The sequence below is a fragment of the Plectropomus leopardus genome, chromosome 19 (genome assembly GCF_026936395.1).
Source record: "Plectropomus leopardus strain MGB_pleo_1.0 chromosome 19, ASM2693639v1, whole genome shotgun sequence".
Classification (NCBI taxonomy): Eukaryota; Metazoa; Chordata; class Actinopteri; order Perciformes; family Serranidae; genus Plectropomus; species Plectropomus leopardus.
This window is the reverse complement of record NC_142194.1, coordinates 4,359,641-4,376,393: the sequence shown is the minus strand read 5'-3', so window position 1 is coordinate 4,376,393 and position 16,753 is coordinate 4,359,641. Positions and strand designations below refer to the sequence as shown.

At 39.9% G+C, this 16,753-nt stretch overlaps 1 protein-coding gene across 1 annotated transcript in view; it reads left to right on the top strand.

Annotated features, from left to right (window-relative positions):
* tbkbp1 (TBK1 binding protein 1) overlaps positions 1-15,083 on the top strand; it is a 75,851-nt gene extending 60,768 nt beyond the window's left edge. The window contains exons 8-10 of the mRNA XM_042508352.2: positions 2,009-2,124; positions 6,599-7,386; positions 8,684-15,083. Of these exons, the coding sequence (XP_042364286.1) occupies positions 2,009-2,124; positions 6,599-7,386; positions 8,684-8,812 (1,033 nt within the window). The 3' untranslated portion in view covers positions 8,813-15,083. The remainder of the gene's footprint in view (positions 1-2,008; positions 2,125-6,598; positions 7,387-8,683) is intronic.
* The last annotated feature ends 1,670 nt before the right edge of the window (positions 15,084-16,753 follow it).

Below are 16,753 nucleotides of genomic sequence, written 5' to 3'. Positions count from 1 at the left end.
CTGCAGTGGAAGTTTATATCTATTCCTATTTATGCAGAAGAAATCCCCAGGATACGCAGAAGTGTTTCTTTGTAATGAAAAAAAAAAACAACTATCTGACACAATCGCTGCAGAGGAATGACTCAAATTCTCATCAGCACAGAGGTTAAAATTTGTTTATTGGAGACGTTTTATCAGATCTGAGCCTTGTAACAACCTGGCACTCAGGTGCAACAAGACATTCTGGTTTCATGTGTTTGTTTCCTTTCATTATGACGTGTTCGAGCTGACTCAACATTTGAGCCTCTGTTTTTTCTTTAAATCTTTGACATATAGTTAAAAATAAGAAGGGATAAAAGTGATGCAATAGCGAGGCAGGTTTATTTGCATAGGACAAACCAGAAGACCGCAGTCACAAATGTTATGAAAAGAATCAAAAAAGACGTGTGAATCCAGTTGGCCTTTAACACCAAAGACTCGTGATTTCATTTAAACTTGGGGCGTTTGACTAGGACATACTTAATCACCCTCCAAACTCAAAGATTAAAAACTGTTATTTAAAAAAATGTGCCATGAATCAGTTTATTTACCCATATTTTCCTCAATCAGCTGACTTTATCCCCAGAAATCTGACCAGATGATCCACTTTGTCTGAACCAATCCGACAGCATCCAATCAATTTGCAGAAGAGAATCATGAAGAACTAGTTATTTTACTGAAAAAATAAATAAACAGATACAAAATTTAAAAATTATTCAGGATTTTTTTGTAAATTTAATATAATATATATAATATATTACAAAACCTTTAGAAATGTATATATAAATAAAATATTATATATTTATAATATATAATAATTAGATATAAAAATATAAAATATATAAAAAGCGAAATAAAAATCATAAAAACATTCAAATTCAAAAAGATGGAAACTTTTTAAAGAAAATGAGAACATTAAAACACAGCCATTTCAGGGCAGGAAGGGAAAATGATTTCATGATAAGTGTTTAAGGTTGAGTGCAAAACTAACGTTATTCTGTATGTCAAAGTTGGTGCACATCTAATATCCTGTTGAAGTTTGCCGTAGTTCTCTTCACATTTGTTATCTCAGTGATGAAACCAATCAAATCTTTGAAATGCTGCTCCTGATACAAGAAAGTGACTCATGCTGGCAGGATAAACAGATTATCTTAACAGATCTCAAGTTAGATTTCAGGGTTTCACATCTCGCCAATCTTGCAATTACCATTCTAATCTACTGCTGTCAGTGCCGGGATGAGTGAATTTCAGGTCAGAACTGGGCTGTTTATAAAAAACTGGTTAGACATTTGAGATAAGATGTGCGATATCTGATTTGAGGGCAGCTAGCACCGGCAGTGACTAACTACTATAGCTGCTTTTTTTCCTCAGCCAACCTACAGATCTAAGACTCTGCTTTTAACCACATGCAGTAAATGTCACTCTTTATCCCATCTAAGCTACATAGATGTTTAAAGCCGTACAGAGATGATTCTTCCCTCTCACAGCAATGCATATTGTGGGGACTCGGATCAGTTTCGAGCTAACGAGTTGACTCAAAGTCAGCCTGTTGCCATGGATAAAAGACACAGAGGCATGTAAGCCACCCGCCGTTGTTTACGGTTCTCTAAATAGAGTTGCTCTGTCAGTGAGGCCCCTGAGAGAGACAGAGCCATGACACATCTCGCATGAAATGTTGTGATTTCATGCACTTCAAATTATACGCTATGACATGCAATCTAAAAATATAAGCCTATAAGCCTCTCAATTAGCCGGCCTGATTTGTGAGGCTGTGTCGGCGCTGCGGAGCTCGTTCACTTTAAAGAGATGGAGATCTGATCTGTGATGCGGTTCCATGCATATTAACAGTATTAAAACTCTGATTAACTTCCATACATATTTGATGATTAAACAGAGATTGCAGTTGTAATACATTAATATTCCGCAGACATTGTGATATTCTGTAATGACCGTGATTATGATAATGACATAATTGCCTCCCTTTCTGCAGGGTGAATTTGGCTCTGGCCTACACGGAGCTGACAGAGGAGCTGGGACGCCTCCAAGCGCTGAGCTCCAAGCAGACGGAGATCCTGAGGAAAGCGTCACAGGAGCAGGCCAGTCCAGGTTAGCATGTAAAATATTGTATTTAAAAAATGTGTCACTATCCTCACCGTCCCTCAGCGGAGGAGGAAGTATTGGTTTCCTTTAGTTGTACACACCACAATGTAAAAACACTTAAGTCGTACCTGGGCACCAGAAGAACATGTTGACATAACACATTCATGCAAACCACAAATATGTTACATTTGTACATTTCATGATGGTGGAAGGCGTGAACCTGGGCTGCAAGAAAACAACAACAAAACCGGATGTGATGTAGTTGTTGCTGTTTTTTCGGTGGATTTTTAGACACAGACGCTGATATTTTGTAGCGGCCGGTCTCTGTGTTTCCAGCGGCTTTATATGCATGAAAGGTGGCTGTTCTTAACCAAAGACATCAGGCTTTTCCTGATAGTAGCACAAAGAGTGGTGGTTTTTACCCCCAAAAAATTGCTGCTTTTTGTGCCAGAAAAGGTCTGTTGTCGACACAGCTGCTCTGTCATGCTAGGATAGTGGCATGAAAAGTGGTCGTTTCTTAAAGAGACACCTATGCTTTTCTTGCCAAGATAGTGCCATGAAGAATAAATCTTTTTAGCAAAACACTGCTTTTTTTTACTGCCACAAAAGGCCACAAATTTTTTATTATTATTTTTTTTACAGACATCTCTGCATTTCCTACCGCTACATTATCACAAAAAGCAGTTGTTTTTCAATAACGCATCAATGCTTTTCCTGCCCGGTAAGTGGAATGAAAAGTGGTTGGTTTTTCCGAGACAGTTCTGCTTTTCCTGTCAACAAAGAAACACAAAAAGTTCCTCTTTTTACCGAAGCATTGCTGCTTTTCCTCCCAGAATAGGTACACAAAGAGTGGTTTTTACTAAACATTGCTGTTTTTCTTGCAAAGATAGTGCAACAAAGAGTGATTATTTTTACCAAAACATTTCTGCTTTTCCTGCCACAAAAGGCAACAAAATGCAGCAATCTTTTGCCAAAACATTGCTGCATTTCCTGGCAGAGTATTATCACAAAAAAAGTTGTCTTTTAACAAGGAATCTGCACTTTTCCTGCCAGGTAAGAGGCAGGAAAAGCGATTGTTTTTTCCGAGACATTGCTGCTTTTCCTGCCAGCAAAGTTACACAAAAAGTCTTTACTTCTACCAAGACATTTCTGCTTTTCCTGCCAGGACAGCAGCTGGAAAAAGTTCTGCATTTTCACTGAGACATCTTTGCATTTTCATGCCAGATTAGTGATAAAAAAGTGGTTGACCACAGCATTGTTGAAGTTTCAGTGTATCCACTACATGATAACGTGCAAATGAAATGTATCCGTTGTTTACAGAAATGTACGATGCCAACATGTTTTTCTGACTACTGTCTGAATTGAAGTGCTGCATTCAAAATCCTACTTAAGTGAAAGTATACAGCCTATTTCAAGTAAAAGTACACAACACAGAAAAATAGTCCCAGTGAATGCTGTACTATAATATGATTGAATTATTATTAGTCAAAGTACAATTATACTGCAGTAGTAGGTGAAATTTTAACCACTTTAGATACTACGCAGCAACATATTTAAGATGATCATTATAAAATCTTACTTTTAAGTAAGGTATAATAGATGTTGTGTAGTAAAAATACAATATTTGCCTTTCAAAATGAGTGGAGTGGAAATACTACAAAGAAGCACCAAACGTAAGCACGCAAGTAGAGTACAAGTACTGTGAGTCTGTAAATAAGTACTGCTAAGTTACAATCCAACACTGAGAAACCTCATCTGACAACCAAATTTATACATACTGCTTTGTAAATGTTACAAAACACATTTCTTTTAAAATAGATGCTGGTTCTTTTCAAATTAAAGGTCATTTAATACTATCAATGCATTAAATGTCTCAATATGTTCTCCTGTGACGTTCTAACGTCACGTAAAAAAAAACAAAAAAAAAAACTTCAGGTTGTGATTTGTTGCTTCAGTTTTTCTCACTCAAAAGCAAATAGAAACTAACAGACACCTTGTAGAGTACAACTTACAAGTGTTAAACAGTAGCAGCACCTTTCTCTTCCTGCACACAGAATCACACGCATAGCTCATGTCTCACAGCCGTGCATCTACGACCTGTCACAAACCAAAAGTCACCACATGCATCGCCTTAACTGAGCTGTCGACAGTACAAACTAGAACATTTTGTTGCATAAATGAATGAATAGCTGTAGTTTTTAACACAGCTAACAGTGGGGAAAACACAGAAAACCCCAAACTGCATTGGACTCTTCCCTAATGTCGTATTTTGTCACGTTAATGTAGAAAATGTGACTTGAATGGCACCTCTGCTTAATTAGTCACGGCGTCGTGCGGGTGATGTGATTGCCTCTTGGCTATCTTTAACAACAAAACAAATATTTTTCATGAGCTGTTGAAATAATCACAGAAGTGGGAATTTGTGTGGAGCCATAAAAAATTCTCAGGGGTGTCATGCTGTAAGAGTGAGCATGAACTGAAGAGTCCCGTTTGACTGTTTCCACCTCGTTCAGAGGCTCGCAGAGTGCTTCAGAGCACAAACACCGCCTCCCTCTTAACACCTCAACCAACCGGCCATAAATGATGTTTCCTCTTTGATATGGGAAGTGAAGCTGAAGTGGTGACTGCAGGGGTGACTGACTCATCAACGAATCTTGTAATTACACGAAACTGTACAACTGTACAGATCTTAATCTTTTTATGAATGCTAAGAGGAACATAATGTACATTTTCTATTACTGAACATCCTGATGCAACCTCTGTACAAAACTTTATGTATGACAAAGTGCTGCGAATATCATATTAAAGCAGAATAAAAGTGACATTTTCTGCTGCTTGTATTGAGAAAGTTGATTTATGTAACTGGTTGTTTTGGCACCAAAGTGTTGTAGAGGTCTCCCTTTGTATTACACACCATGGCCATAAGTATGTGGACACCTGAAAACTACATCTCAATCCAAAACTATGGGCAACAATCTGAAGCAGTAGCAGCCTCCACTCTTCTGGGAACAGTTTGCATAAGATTTTGGAGTTAGCTGCAGGGATTTGCTCCTGTTCAACCACAAAAGCACCTAACCTTGGCTTACAACTGCCGTTCCAGTTCACCCCAAAAGGTGCAGAACAGTCAAAGTGTGGCTTGCTGCTTTCTGGTGTTTCAGGCAGGAAGAATTTCTTTGTCTCATAGGTCAAACATAGATGAATTTAAACACCTGGATACAGCATTGGAGGCAGGACCCTATTAACTCCTACGAGACGTGCTCAGTGATGCATGAAGCCAAAAAAGCTAAATTTCCGCAATAGGAAATTATCTGGATAATCGGCGCTGCTGCTGACCATAGAGCAGGTGTCGGCTACTTCCGGTTTAGTGTAGTTAACTTGAACGAGTCTCAAATGATAATAATTTTGCATCTCTTCTCTTCTAAATGTTACTGGACTGACTGGATTGAATCCTGATAGTAAAATGGGTCATTTTATGGGTTGTGATGCTGGAAAAAATGTATCCTAACATTGGCTTCAAAGCCCAGTGCGGCTCCCAGGGCCTGAGGTCAACATGTCACAGGAGTCACAGGGTTATGTACTGATTGGCTGCAGATATTCTCTGGCAGCAATTTGCTGCTAAAAGTTAAAACTATCCCCAACTTTTGGTTTGGCCGCACTTCACCACAGAATCAAACAACCACAGCTCAGAGTGGCAGCTTTCCATCGTCATTCCATGGTTTCTCACCCCAGCTCACCCCCGCACTGCACCACTGTTTGGTGTGTTTTCAGCATAAAAGCCTACAATCTAACGTTAAATGTTACAATTACCCAGAAAATGAGAAATTTCAATGAAAATGTGGTTGTCTGGGGTCAAAATTAAAAGCTAATCAGCTCTTTGATGAGTGACGCGTTTCCCATCACGTCCTAGATCTTGCAGTTGCTGAAGAGCAGCTGCAGCCCCTGGCTCTAAAAACTGCAGGCGACGCGATCTTGTGAGGTTGTCATTGCCCACGTGTGCATGACATCAGAGCTAGTCGGACACAACTCTGACCCGTGTGCACTGTGCAGCACCACCGGCGACAGACTCTGTGCCGGCCTGGGTCATCTCAAATGAAAGATTTACCTTTATTGAAAGTAAGGCTTGCAGCCCCAGACCAAACATACACAAATGTATACGAGGGTGGACGTTTGGTTTCAACATTAAAGCACATATAAAAGGGAAGTTTGGAGGTCCAACACTTTGTCAGGGACTCAATTTCCTGCCTTGAATGAAAAATGTAAGTCAATTATCCTGCACCAATTTCTGCATCATTTTTTGGAGAACATGTCTTAATTTCATGTAAATTAATGCACATTCTTAATATTGTTGGGGACATGTCTCCTGCAACCCTCCCAAATTAATGCCTATTAAAGAATATGAAGAAGTGTGTCCACATATTATTGTCCATGTGGTTTATATAACAGGTTTTAAAATATATTTTTATTTGCTTTTCTCTCTCAGTCCAGCGTCACTCTCCCATCCACCACCAGCGCCACTCTCCAGTATCTCAGCGCCACTCGCCCATCTCACAGCGCCATTCCCCAGTCCCGCCTCCACAACACCACTCTCCAATCCAACAGAGACGCTCTCCGGTGCTGCAGCGCCTCTCCCCAGACATGCACCGCCGCTCCCCCCTGCTGGACGTCAACGACGGACCGGCCTCTTACTCCTGCCGGCCGCCCAGCCAGCACCTGAGGGCCAGCTTCCAGGGCCGGCGCAGTTACTCCGAGGTTGCTGACCCCTCTGCTTACCAGTGCCCTCCTCGCTTCTCCCTGGACCCTGTCTCCACCCTGCCTAAACCTCGGCCCTACATTGAGGGCTACGCAAAACAGCAGCCCCAACATGTGGGCTCTCCTCACGCTGGACTGCAGCACAGAAGCTCCCCATCTCCTCATCAAGGAGGTGCAGGAGGAGACGGGGGCCACGGGGAGAGCTCTATGCGCCACTCAAGAGAGATGCCATTCCCGCTCTCTGAGGTGGCACACCTGCATTTTGAGCCCCCTCCTCCTTCCACGCCGGCACCCCAGCCTCCACAGTCTTCTGAGGATGAGGAGGAGTGGACCTGTCCGCATCCCATCAGCCCCCCGCGGACGCTCGGCGTGCTCTCCTCCGCAGTGCCCAGCGGCGTCATGAGAGGCCCGGCGTCCTGCTCAGTCTTCCCCATCCCTCAGCGCTCCAACACCCTCAGCTGCCACCCGCAGCCGGGCTACATGTCAGCAGAGCACGCTCAGTCCTGGCCTTCCATCAACGTGAGTTCACATAGAGTGTAAAAGTCGATAACATCTAAAGAGTTAGTATGAATACACGTTTGAGTGATTTTGAAACAAAGTTGTTTGTGAAACATTTTTAAAAAGTGTCACTTTTTCACAACTGTGGGAGTACTGAGGTGGTTCACAGAAAATAAGCTTTATCACACTGAGTGTCACAATCATCTAGAGGCCCCTGTTTTTATCATGTCTCTCTGTAGTTCCTTTAATTGTGCAACAGAAAAACTGTTATTTGCTTTCTTTCTTTCTTAGAGATGAGAAGTTTGATATTTGCCTAATATCTGTGTGTTAAGTACAGAGTTAGAGTCATGATGAGTTTAGCTTATCTTAACAGAAAAGGGAAATAGTTCTGTCCAAAGAGAACATATAGTACTAACAACTCTAAAGATGACTAAGTAAGACATGGTATCACATTTGTTTAATCTGTACAGGACATGAACAGAAAAACAACTATTGTGGTTTAAGAATGAGTAGGTGAGTGTTGGGACTATTTCTTTGCAAATGTGCAGCTTCTTCCAAGTACGACTACAAGGTTGAGCACTATTGTGCTTTCACAGAGACTAAAACCAAAAGCTGTACTCAACAACCAACTCTGGCAACCCATGTGCTTTAAGATTTTGATAAATGTAAAGTGCATTAAAAATAAATCTATTATTATTATTATTATTATTATTATTATTATTATTATTATTATGCCAGAGGTGGCGCACAGAAAAATGGGATGTATTGGATGTAGGAATACAAGAAGAACCCTAATACCAACTATGTCTTAAACAAGATTCATAAATAAAATAGTTTTAGTTGCAGAGGTGCTAGAAAATGCAAGATATTTTTTTTCGTAATAGCAGTTTTAACTTGTTTTGCAAGGCATTGGTTAATGTTGCCGCCCTGTAGATGGATTAGAAAATGCTCGTGTGTTGTTGGGAGCCATTCCACCTCAATCTTCTCATGTCATTCTTGGAAAGAAAGCAAATTATCTCCCAAGATGTCCTTTAATTAGTCCCTTCTCAAAACTGAACTGGATTACACAATGAATCAGTGCTCGGATGAGAGTTTCCACCTGCGTTTACTACGAGTCAGTCTATTTCATGGCAAAACACTGTGAAGTGATCACTCACTGAGTAGTAATGCAATTTTGTTGCCGCCCACAGAATGACTAATGCAATCCAGTGAAGTCGGAGACCGACTGTGATTTATCCTGTTGTCTAATTATGTGTGTACCTGTGTGTGTCCGATTGTGTGTGTGTGTGTGTGTGTGTGTGTGTGTGTTGCCCTGCAGCTCTGGATGGAGACCGAGGAAAGCGACATGCGGAGCTGCCCTCTCTGCCAGCTGATATTCCCCGTCGGTTACCCTGACGATGCCCTCATCAAGCACATCGACTCCCACCTGGAGAACAGCAAGATCTGATTGCCATGGCAACCAGCCCGCACACATCTGCGATCTCCTCTTATAGATTATGCAAGAGGATCAGCAGACCTGGCCAGGATGGAAAGTCAGAACGTAGGATCACCAGTTAGCTATGTGTGATAATCTATATGTAGGGATGCAAAATGGGCGCAGAGAGTCCTGTTATATTTTGGAGGTACTTAGAAATGGGTCTGTTTCGGGCTTCATGCAGAGCTCTTCACTGATTGGCCTGAAGACTGCTGCCTGTATAATCACTGGCTCCGGTTGCTGCTGTTTTGTTATGAGTCTTGTTGTGCGGTTTCAGACAGTTTCAGGTATTGTGTTGTTTTTCGCTTCACAGTGTATTTTGATTTAGCAAAGTAAGCCAAAGACGAGGTATGAGAGGCACACTGGCAGGTTCAGAGGGCTCTGCATTTCAAAAAGTCAAGTGTCACTGTTCATCAGTAAATGATCAGGGAGGCGTATTTTCTTTTATTGTTCTTCTTTTTGACAGTCTATTCTCACCACTTAGCTTTAAATACTGTACACATGCTTGAGAATTTTCTACATCACACACACAAACTTCTATACACCTGCTTGGAAATTTTCTATCCCGCAGACACAAACTACAGTTTATTTTGCAGGGGTTTCCAGTGTTTCCCACAGGCTTTTAGTATCCATAGCGCAGCGCAGGTGAAGCTCTCCATGAGTTCTTTTTTTTCAGCTGTTTGTGAACCGCAGGGTGTATAATTGATCCGTCAATCCATTCAGAGCTGATTAAATCGATAAAAGAGGGGAGCAGCTGCGAGTGAATACAAACTTTTAGATCCAGCAGGATGAACAGTTTTATTTTCTATGGGCCTTACGTTCCACTGCTCCATCTGTGCCCAGAGTGCGCTCTGCACTCAGAGAGTGTGGTGCAATTAATAATTGAATGGTAAACATATTCCATTAGCACTTCTAATAGGGCTTGGGTGGTATTATGGTATTATATCATTTCAGGGAATTTAGTAATCCTGACAGTATGATTTTCCATACCTGCAAAAATACAAATTTCTATTAATCTCCGAATGTAGAGGCTGTAATGAGGATGTTTTGATCAGATCAATGGATTAGAGGGCCAGCTGCTCTGAGTGACTGTAAATTTTTAGACCCAGAAGAACAAACTGTTTTATTCTCAATGTGCATGACGTTCTGCTGCTCCATCTGTGCCCAGAGTATGCTCTGTGCTCCGAGAGTGTTGTGCAATGAAAAACCGAGCAGTATATATAATCCAATCGCACTCCCAATGAACAGTCCAGCTCCAAAAATAGAAAATCTATTTGTGGCCAGAAATTGTTTTAATCATGGCTGGCCGCCTTGAATGTCTGGATTCTGTGCAGTAAGTGCTGAGGACGGTGACCTGATAGGCACTGGCTTATTGAAATGATCGGACAGATATGTGATTATGTGTGAAGATTTTAATTTTTTGATTAAGTAAGGCGACACTGTGAAGGAATTCTGTCCGTTGATCAGGATGCCAGTTCACTTTCATTTCTCTGAAACCATGGCAGTTAAGAACGTGTAAAACATTCCAGTTTCGCATTTCATTTGCTTACAAATCAAGCTGGAGAATATGAATGTGAAAGTGTGTTTGAAGGCTGTTTTAACAGAGTAATGATGATGCCCTGCAGGGCGGGGCACTGGTGTTGTCTTCTCTACAAGTGGAGGGAAAGTTTTTGTCAGAATTTACCTTAATGCTTGCAGCTTGTTCAGAAATCTAAGTATCTTAGCACTTTAAGTTGGCATAGCCTATACAATGTATCTGTTTTCAGTCCCCATATATATTTTCCATGTATAATTTACTATTTATATTGTAAGGCAAAAAATCTGGAGATATATTTTTGCAGAAGTAAATGCACCACATGTCTAATGTTGGTGTTTCTCCCACATGCTTGCCCACTGTTGTATATAGAGGAGTCGAAGGTCAAAATCCCGTCGCATGGGAAAGTTTTCTGTACAGACTTTGACGTTTTCAACTGGGATTCTCCTCGGTCTTCCTAAAGATCTGACCTTCAAAACAGTTTGATGTCACAATGGCCCAGACCACCCAACAAAAAAACAGAAAATAAAGAAGAACACACAGCATGAGATCAAGACTTCTGACCTGCTCAGAGGAAAAAGAGGCAGACTTTATACTGTATTTCTATCTTGGAGATCTGACACCAGAAACTTCATCTCCAATCAGCAAAGTTATCTCTGCAGGGTTTCAGCAATGACAATACTCTTCTTTTGATACATGGGTTTAATTTTTAACACGAGTGGACTCCTAACTCGAGATCTGCTTGTGTGGACTTTTTTTGGAAAAAAAAAGGAAAAAAATACAACAAAGTTACACTGATGTCAGCTAATCTGAGGCTTTCAGTTCCATGTGCAGTTTCTAATGAAGGGGATGTCCCTACACACCCAGCCATGCATTTAAACTGGTTTGAAGTTACTGAAGATATGAAATGCGATAGATCAGAGCACATAGGGCAGTGATTGTGGCAGCAGGATGATGTAGGACAGTTGTTTTTAAGTCCTACCCCATTGAAGTTTAGCAACACGCTGAATCCCTACAAGCTCTGGAGGCTTTGCTCCGGACAACGACTTTCCTACAAAGGTTTAACGAAAAATGAATGTTCCAGTGGGGGTCAATGAACATCAGTGTAAAGGATAACTGGTTAATTAACAAATGGACCTTCTTTAAGGGGGTTCAGACACTGGTTCTATTAGTTACAATAACTCTGTGCTCACCCTGTTGATTGCTGAGATCAGATAAAGCATTCATATTGCTAAAACCCTTCTGGAAAAAACACCAAAAAAACAGCGTATGATGACATGCTGATGATGTAACACCTCTGACACACCCACCAAACAAGACAAAATGTTCCTCAAAGCCTGTTGCACACGGTTTCAAAGAAACATGTCATCCAACCTGGAAACCGCAGCAAAAACGGTACGCACCATTTTTAGACTGAATATGCCCGAGGCCTTTAGCCTGTTTCATCTAAGTCACCTTAGAGGCCCTAAAGAGTGAAACCAGGGTTTCCTGCAGTGTATTACAGAAGAGGCGTCTTGCCCTACATCACAAGAAATTATCACACCTTTGTGAGATATCAAACATGCACAGGCCACGTGTTTAAAAGGTAAGCCTAGTAACTGAGTACACCCAAGATGAGATGCATCAGAAGTTGTTTAATTCGGCTCAGCAAGTGACATTGATTGATCCCATTGCACTTTCTCGTTGCAGCAATTATCAGAAAAGCATGTTGCAATGTTGGGATGAAAAAAAACCTTTGAGTTGATACAAATGGGAAATGCACCTACCACCTCCACTAACCACGTCCTGGGGGAAACCCTAAAAACTGCTCAGAAATTCACAAGAAATAAGCTGAAGTTCAAAGTAGTCAGAAAAACAAACCCAATTTTATGTAGCAGAATTTTTTAATTTCCTGCCTCATTAATCGGTTTCATGACCCCTTATGGGGATCTTGATCTGAATAAGCAGTTAGGCTCATTTATAATCTGTGACTGCTTTGTTTTTCATCCCATCAAAGTCGGTTTTAGCTCAGAAATTTAAGCAATTAACTTGGTGATTATTGTAACTAATAGAACCAAGCTGAAAAAAACTTGACTGATCCTTTAAAGAACTTCATCCTGTACAATAAAAACTTCAAGGCAGTACGAAGATACTTGACCATTAAACGAAGAAGGCTTTAATGACTCCCAATTATTCTATACTGTATGTATGTTCCTATATCACTCTGTGTAAAAAAATATTTAAAGTTGTGTACAGACAGGTTATTTTGCAAGTGTGTAAGGCTAATGCAACGTGTACTCTATTATTCAACAACTTCAAATTGGAGTGTCTGTAAATCAGTATATATAATCCTAGCCACCACCACACTACGTATGAATTATATCCGAGTTATATACAAGTACTACCCTACACCTTTCCTCTTTTACTCACTACGTAGTGGTATGTCCTCTAGTCAACTAATATCCAACTACAGCCTGCAGATAAAAATCAGTTTGTTTTAAGCGGTGGGATGTGAGACTGTGCACTTTCAGGCTTTGTCACAAATTACACAAAATGATTTTGACTACGAGTACACTAGGTTTAAAGAAAAATCAAAAAAGAATGTTTGTCTGAAGGTATCAGTCATTTTAAGAAAATGCCTATTTTTCTCGTCTGATTTATCACGGAGCAAAGAAAGAAGGAAGCACAACGATCAAAATGTGTCTTCGCTGATGATGATGTAATGTTGCATCATAAACCACAAGTAGCTAAACTGAATCTGGAAACTTTAAGTTATGACAGTGTTTGAGTTTGAAGTCAGACTGCAGCTTTTGTTTCATGGAAGAAAGTGCAGCGGTCAAAGATTTCAAAAACAATATCTACTCCCCGTCCCCAAATCAAACGAACCTATGTCAGCTCACAACCAAAGACAACTAATTATTTCCTGTATTTTGAAAAACAGAGGACACCGTTAGTGTTTCTTGTTTACTTCAGTGTGTAGCAAAGTGCTACATTGTGGTCAGTGTTGCTGCCATGTGTGCAAACCAAAACTTGTTGGCCAGCGGCAGTGATGCAGAGTGATCACACCTCGCAGGAGCTCAGTGTGGCACACACTGATGTTTATGCTCAACATGTTTGCACGCACAGAAGCTTTGCTGAGGTCTGTCACATAAAGATTTGAATTGCTAGTTGAAGTTGAAGATTTTTCTTTCTCATCAGTTTTCTTCATTGTTGCATACTAAAAGCAAACTGTCTCCTAGGTTACCTCAGGAGATAAACAGTGTGGCAAATCCAGCAAAAAGATCAGGTCTGTTAGCACTGAACTAAAATTTCTTTTTCATGAAATTTAACTAAAATTTTCCTTAGACTTGCTCACAAGGAAACAGCTAGGTCCCACAAAGATTATGAGATTTTTTTTTTTCAATCTTGAATAACTCCTCTCTCCTATGTGAGTCACGTATTTGTCCTGGGTAACACTATGAACAACCTCACAATGTGATGCACAGTGAAGTTTATGCTCGATTAATTCATGCAGAGGCTATGCTGAGGTTACCCACATCAAGATTAGGTTAACTAGTTCAGGTCTAAGATTTTTTTTGTTGCATTGTTGTGTCCTAAAAGCAACCTGTCTCCTAGGTTAACTCAGGAGATAAACAGAGAGGCACAAGGAAAAATCATATCTTTTAGCATTAAAATGGCCAGGTCCAAGAAAGTAAAACAATTTAAAAAAAAAAAGAAAATCATTAGTTTATAGCTGTTCTCTCCTATGTGAATCAGGTTGTTCTCTTGGGTAGCACTACGTACGAGCTCACGATGTGATGCACAGTGACTTTTAACTCGACACATTCACATGTACATAAGCTGTGCTTAGGTCTGTCCCACAAAGCTTAGATCGCGAGTTCAGGTTGAACCTTTTTTTTTGTTTTTCATCCGTTTTTCGTATTGTTGTGACCTAACAGCAATCTGTCTCCTTGGTTAACTCAGGAGATAAACAGAGAGGCACAAGGAACGATCAGATCTTTCAGCATTTAAAGGTTCAAGAAAGTGTAACAGTTTTGAATAAACAAAAAAAAACACTTCATTGGTTTACAGCTCCTCTCTCCTACGTGAGTCAAACTGCTCTCCTGATATGAACAAGCTCACTATGTGATGTACAGTGAAGTTTGTGCTCACTTAATTCGTACAGTGACAATGCTGAGGTTATCCACATAAAAACTATGATAACTAGTTAAGGTCTAAGATTTTTCTTTTCTTTTTGATCTCACTTGTTTGTTTGTTTTTTTCATCGTTGTGTCCGAACAGAAACCTGTCTCCTTGGTTAACTCAACAGAAAGGCAAATCCATCAAAGGAAAGATCTGACAATATTATATTAAAGTTTCTTTATCATGAAATCTCACTCAAAATTTTCCTCGGATTTACTCAGGAGGGAAACAGCTAGGTCCAACAAAGAGTAACAGTAAAAAAAATTATTCTTGTATAGCTTCTCTCTCCTATGTGAGTCAGGTTTTTCTCCTGGGTAACACTAAGCGCACACAAAGACCTCAGCACTAATGAACTCTCAACAACACTAATGAGAAGTAATGTCACCTCCATGACATTTTGTGTGGTGGAACAACACTGCTGGCATTCAAGGACTTTTATGAGCATGGTGAAGAAAAAGAGAGCAGCAAACTTAGGTTTATAAGGAGTCACCTTTTCTTTCTCTCCGTCTGTAAATATTCTAATAAATAAACTGGAACATGCACTGAAAACAGTGTACGAGGTGGCTTCTTTCTGATGATGTCCTTTCCTCTCGGCTGCATTTCACTTCCTCTTTCTTTATTCATGTGAACTTTATGCGTTGTGTTGTACATAACATGAATTTAAACAGTTCTAACAGAATCTAAGAAAAAAAACAACTGGGTCAAACTTTGGCAAAAATATTTAATCTACGAATGGAAACTTTCAGCAGCATAAAAGCAGCTTAGAATACCTTAACTACAAAAAAATCCTGCTGATACTTACATATTTAAGTGCATCCAGTCTGTTTACTGCATCCTTAAAGTTACTACAGAAAGGGTAAAGGAACTTTTTGCTTGGTTGCTGTCAGACGTGACATATATCTTAATGTATCTCACAACTTCACCTAACAATGACCAAACCTGCCGGAGGGTCCCCGCTAAGAAAAAAAGCCTAATTTATGAACTAATTTCCTGTTATATTATTCAAAATGACAATAAAAAAAGGCATTAACATCAGCACTGTTGTTGGTTACCACCATGTGAATGTTTGGCTATTAACTGCAGGTAACTTAGCTATGAGATAAGATAGTTAATATTAGCGATGGTTAACAACAACAACAACAACAACAACAATAATAATAATAATGAAATTTATTTATAGAGTGCTTTTCACAATACTCAAACACGCTCAACAGAGACAAATTGGTTGATTAATTAGCACTCCCAAATCCAACCAGTTTCACCAAAATGTTTGTTCAATCATCCACTGACACTTTTATAGCAAAATATTATTTATTTCCAAATTTTTTATTAATACATTAGCGGGGGACATTGTAAGCATATAAACATTTGGGGATGAGTTCCCAATATATCATTTTTATTTTTTTTAACTATTAAGAGCTTCAAATTTGATATTTTTCTCTGAAATGCAAAATTTTTGGACAGCAGTTCAGTTTTTTGCAAAATTTAAAAACTTACATTACATTACATTTTGGAAAAGATAACGTGTGCACAAAAGAACAACAAAAAATATGTCAGACGGAGAAAGAATAATATAGAAGCCAAAGAAGTTTGCTGGAATAAAAAAAACATAACAGAGAAATGTATCTTATACCTCCTCGAAATCTGCCCGTACGGGTCTTACGCATGTCACCCACTTGGTCCAGAATGCAATCTTGCTCTATTTTTAATGGGATTTTTTTTTTTAATGTAAAACAACCTAAAGGGAAACTGAAGCCTGACTTCTTCACACATCTCAGTTTTTACAAACATCATTCACCACTTGACAGATGATAGAAAGAGGTAAGCATTTGAATTGGGTTTGGTGCACAGAAACCCCCCCACTTACACACACAGAAACTGTGATGGATGTGTGTGTGTGTGTGTGTGTGTGTGTGTGTGTGTGTGTGTGTGTGTGTGTGTGTGTGTGTGTGTGTGTGTGTGGTGGTTGCAGAGTCCTCAGGAGCAGTAATCATGCTGTTAGCTTCAGTCAGCCGGGCTCAACGCTGCTGCTGCTGAAAGAGCCGAGATGTTTGTGAACACACCACCCGTAGATACTCAGCTGCCGCTCACAAATCAATATTTTTAACAGCTAATATTCATGTTTTATAGATATGATAGAAGTTGCATCAGTGAAATAAAAGCTTGTCATCATGAGCTCACATAAAAGTTAGGCGAGTCTGTTGATGTGAAAACCTTGG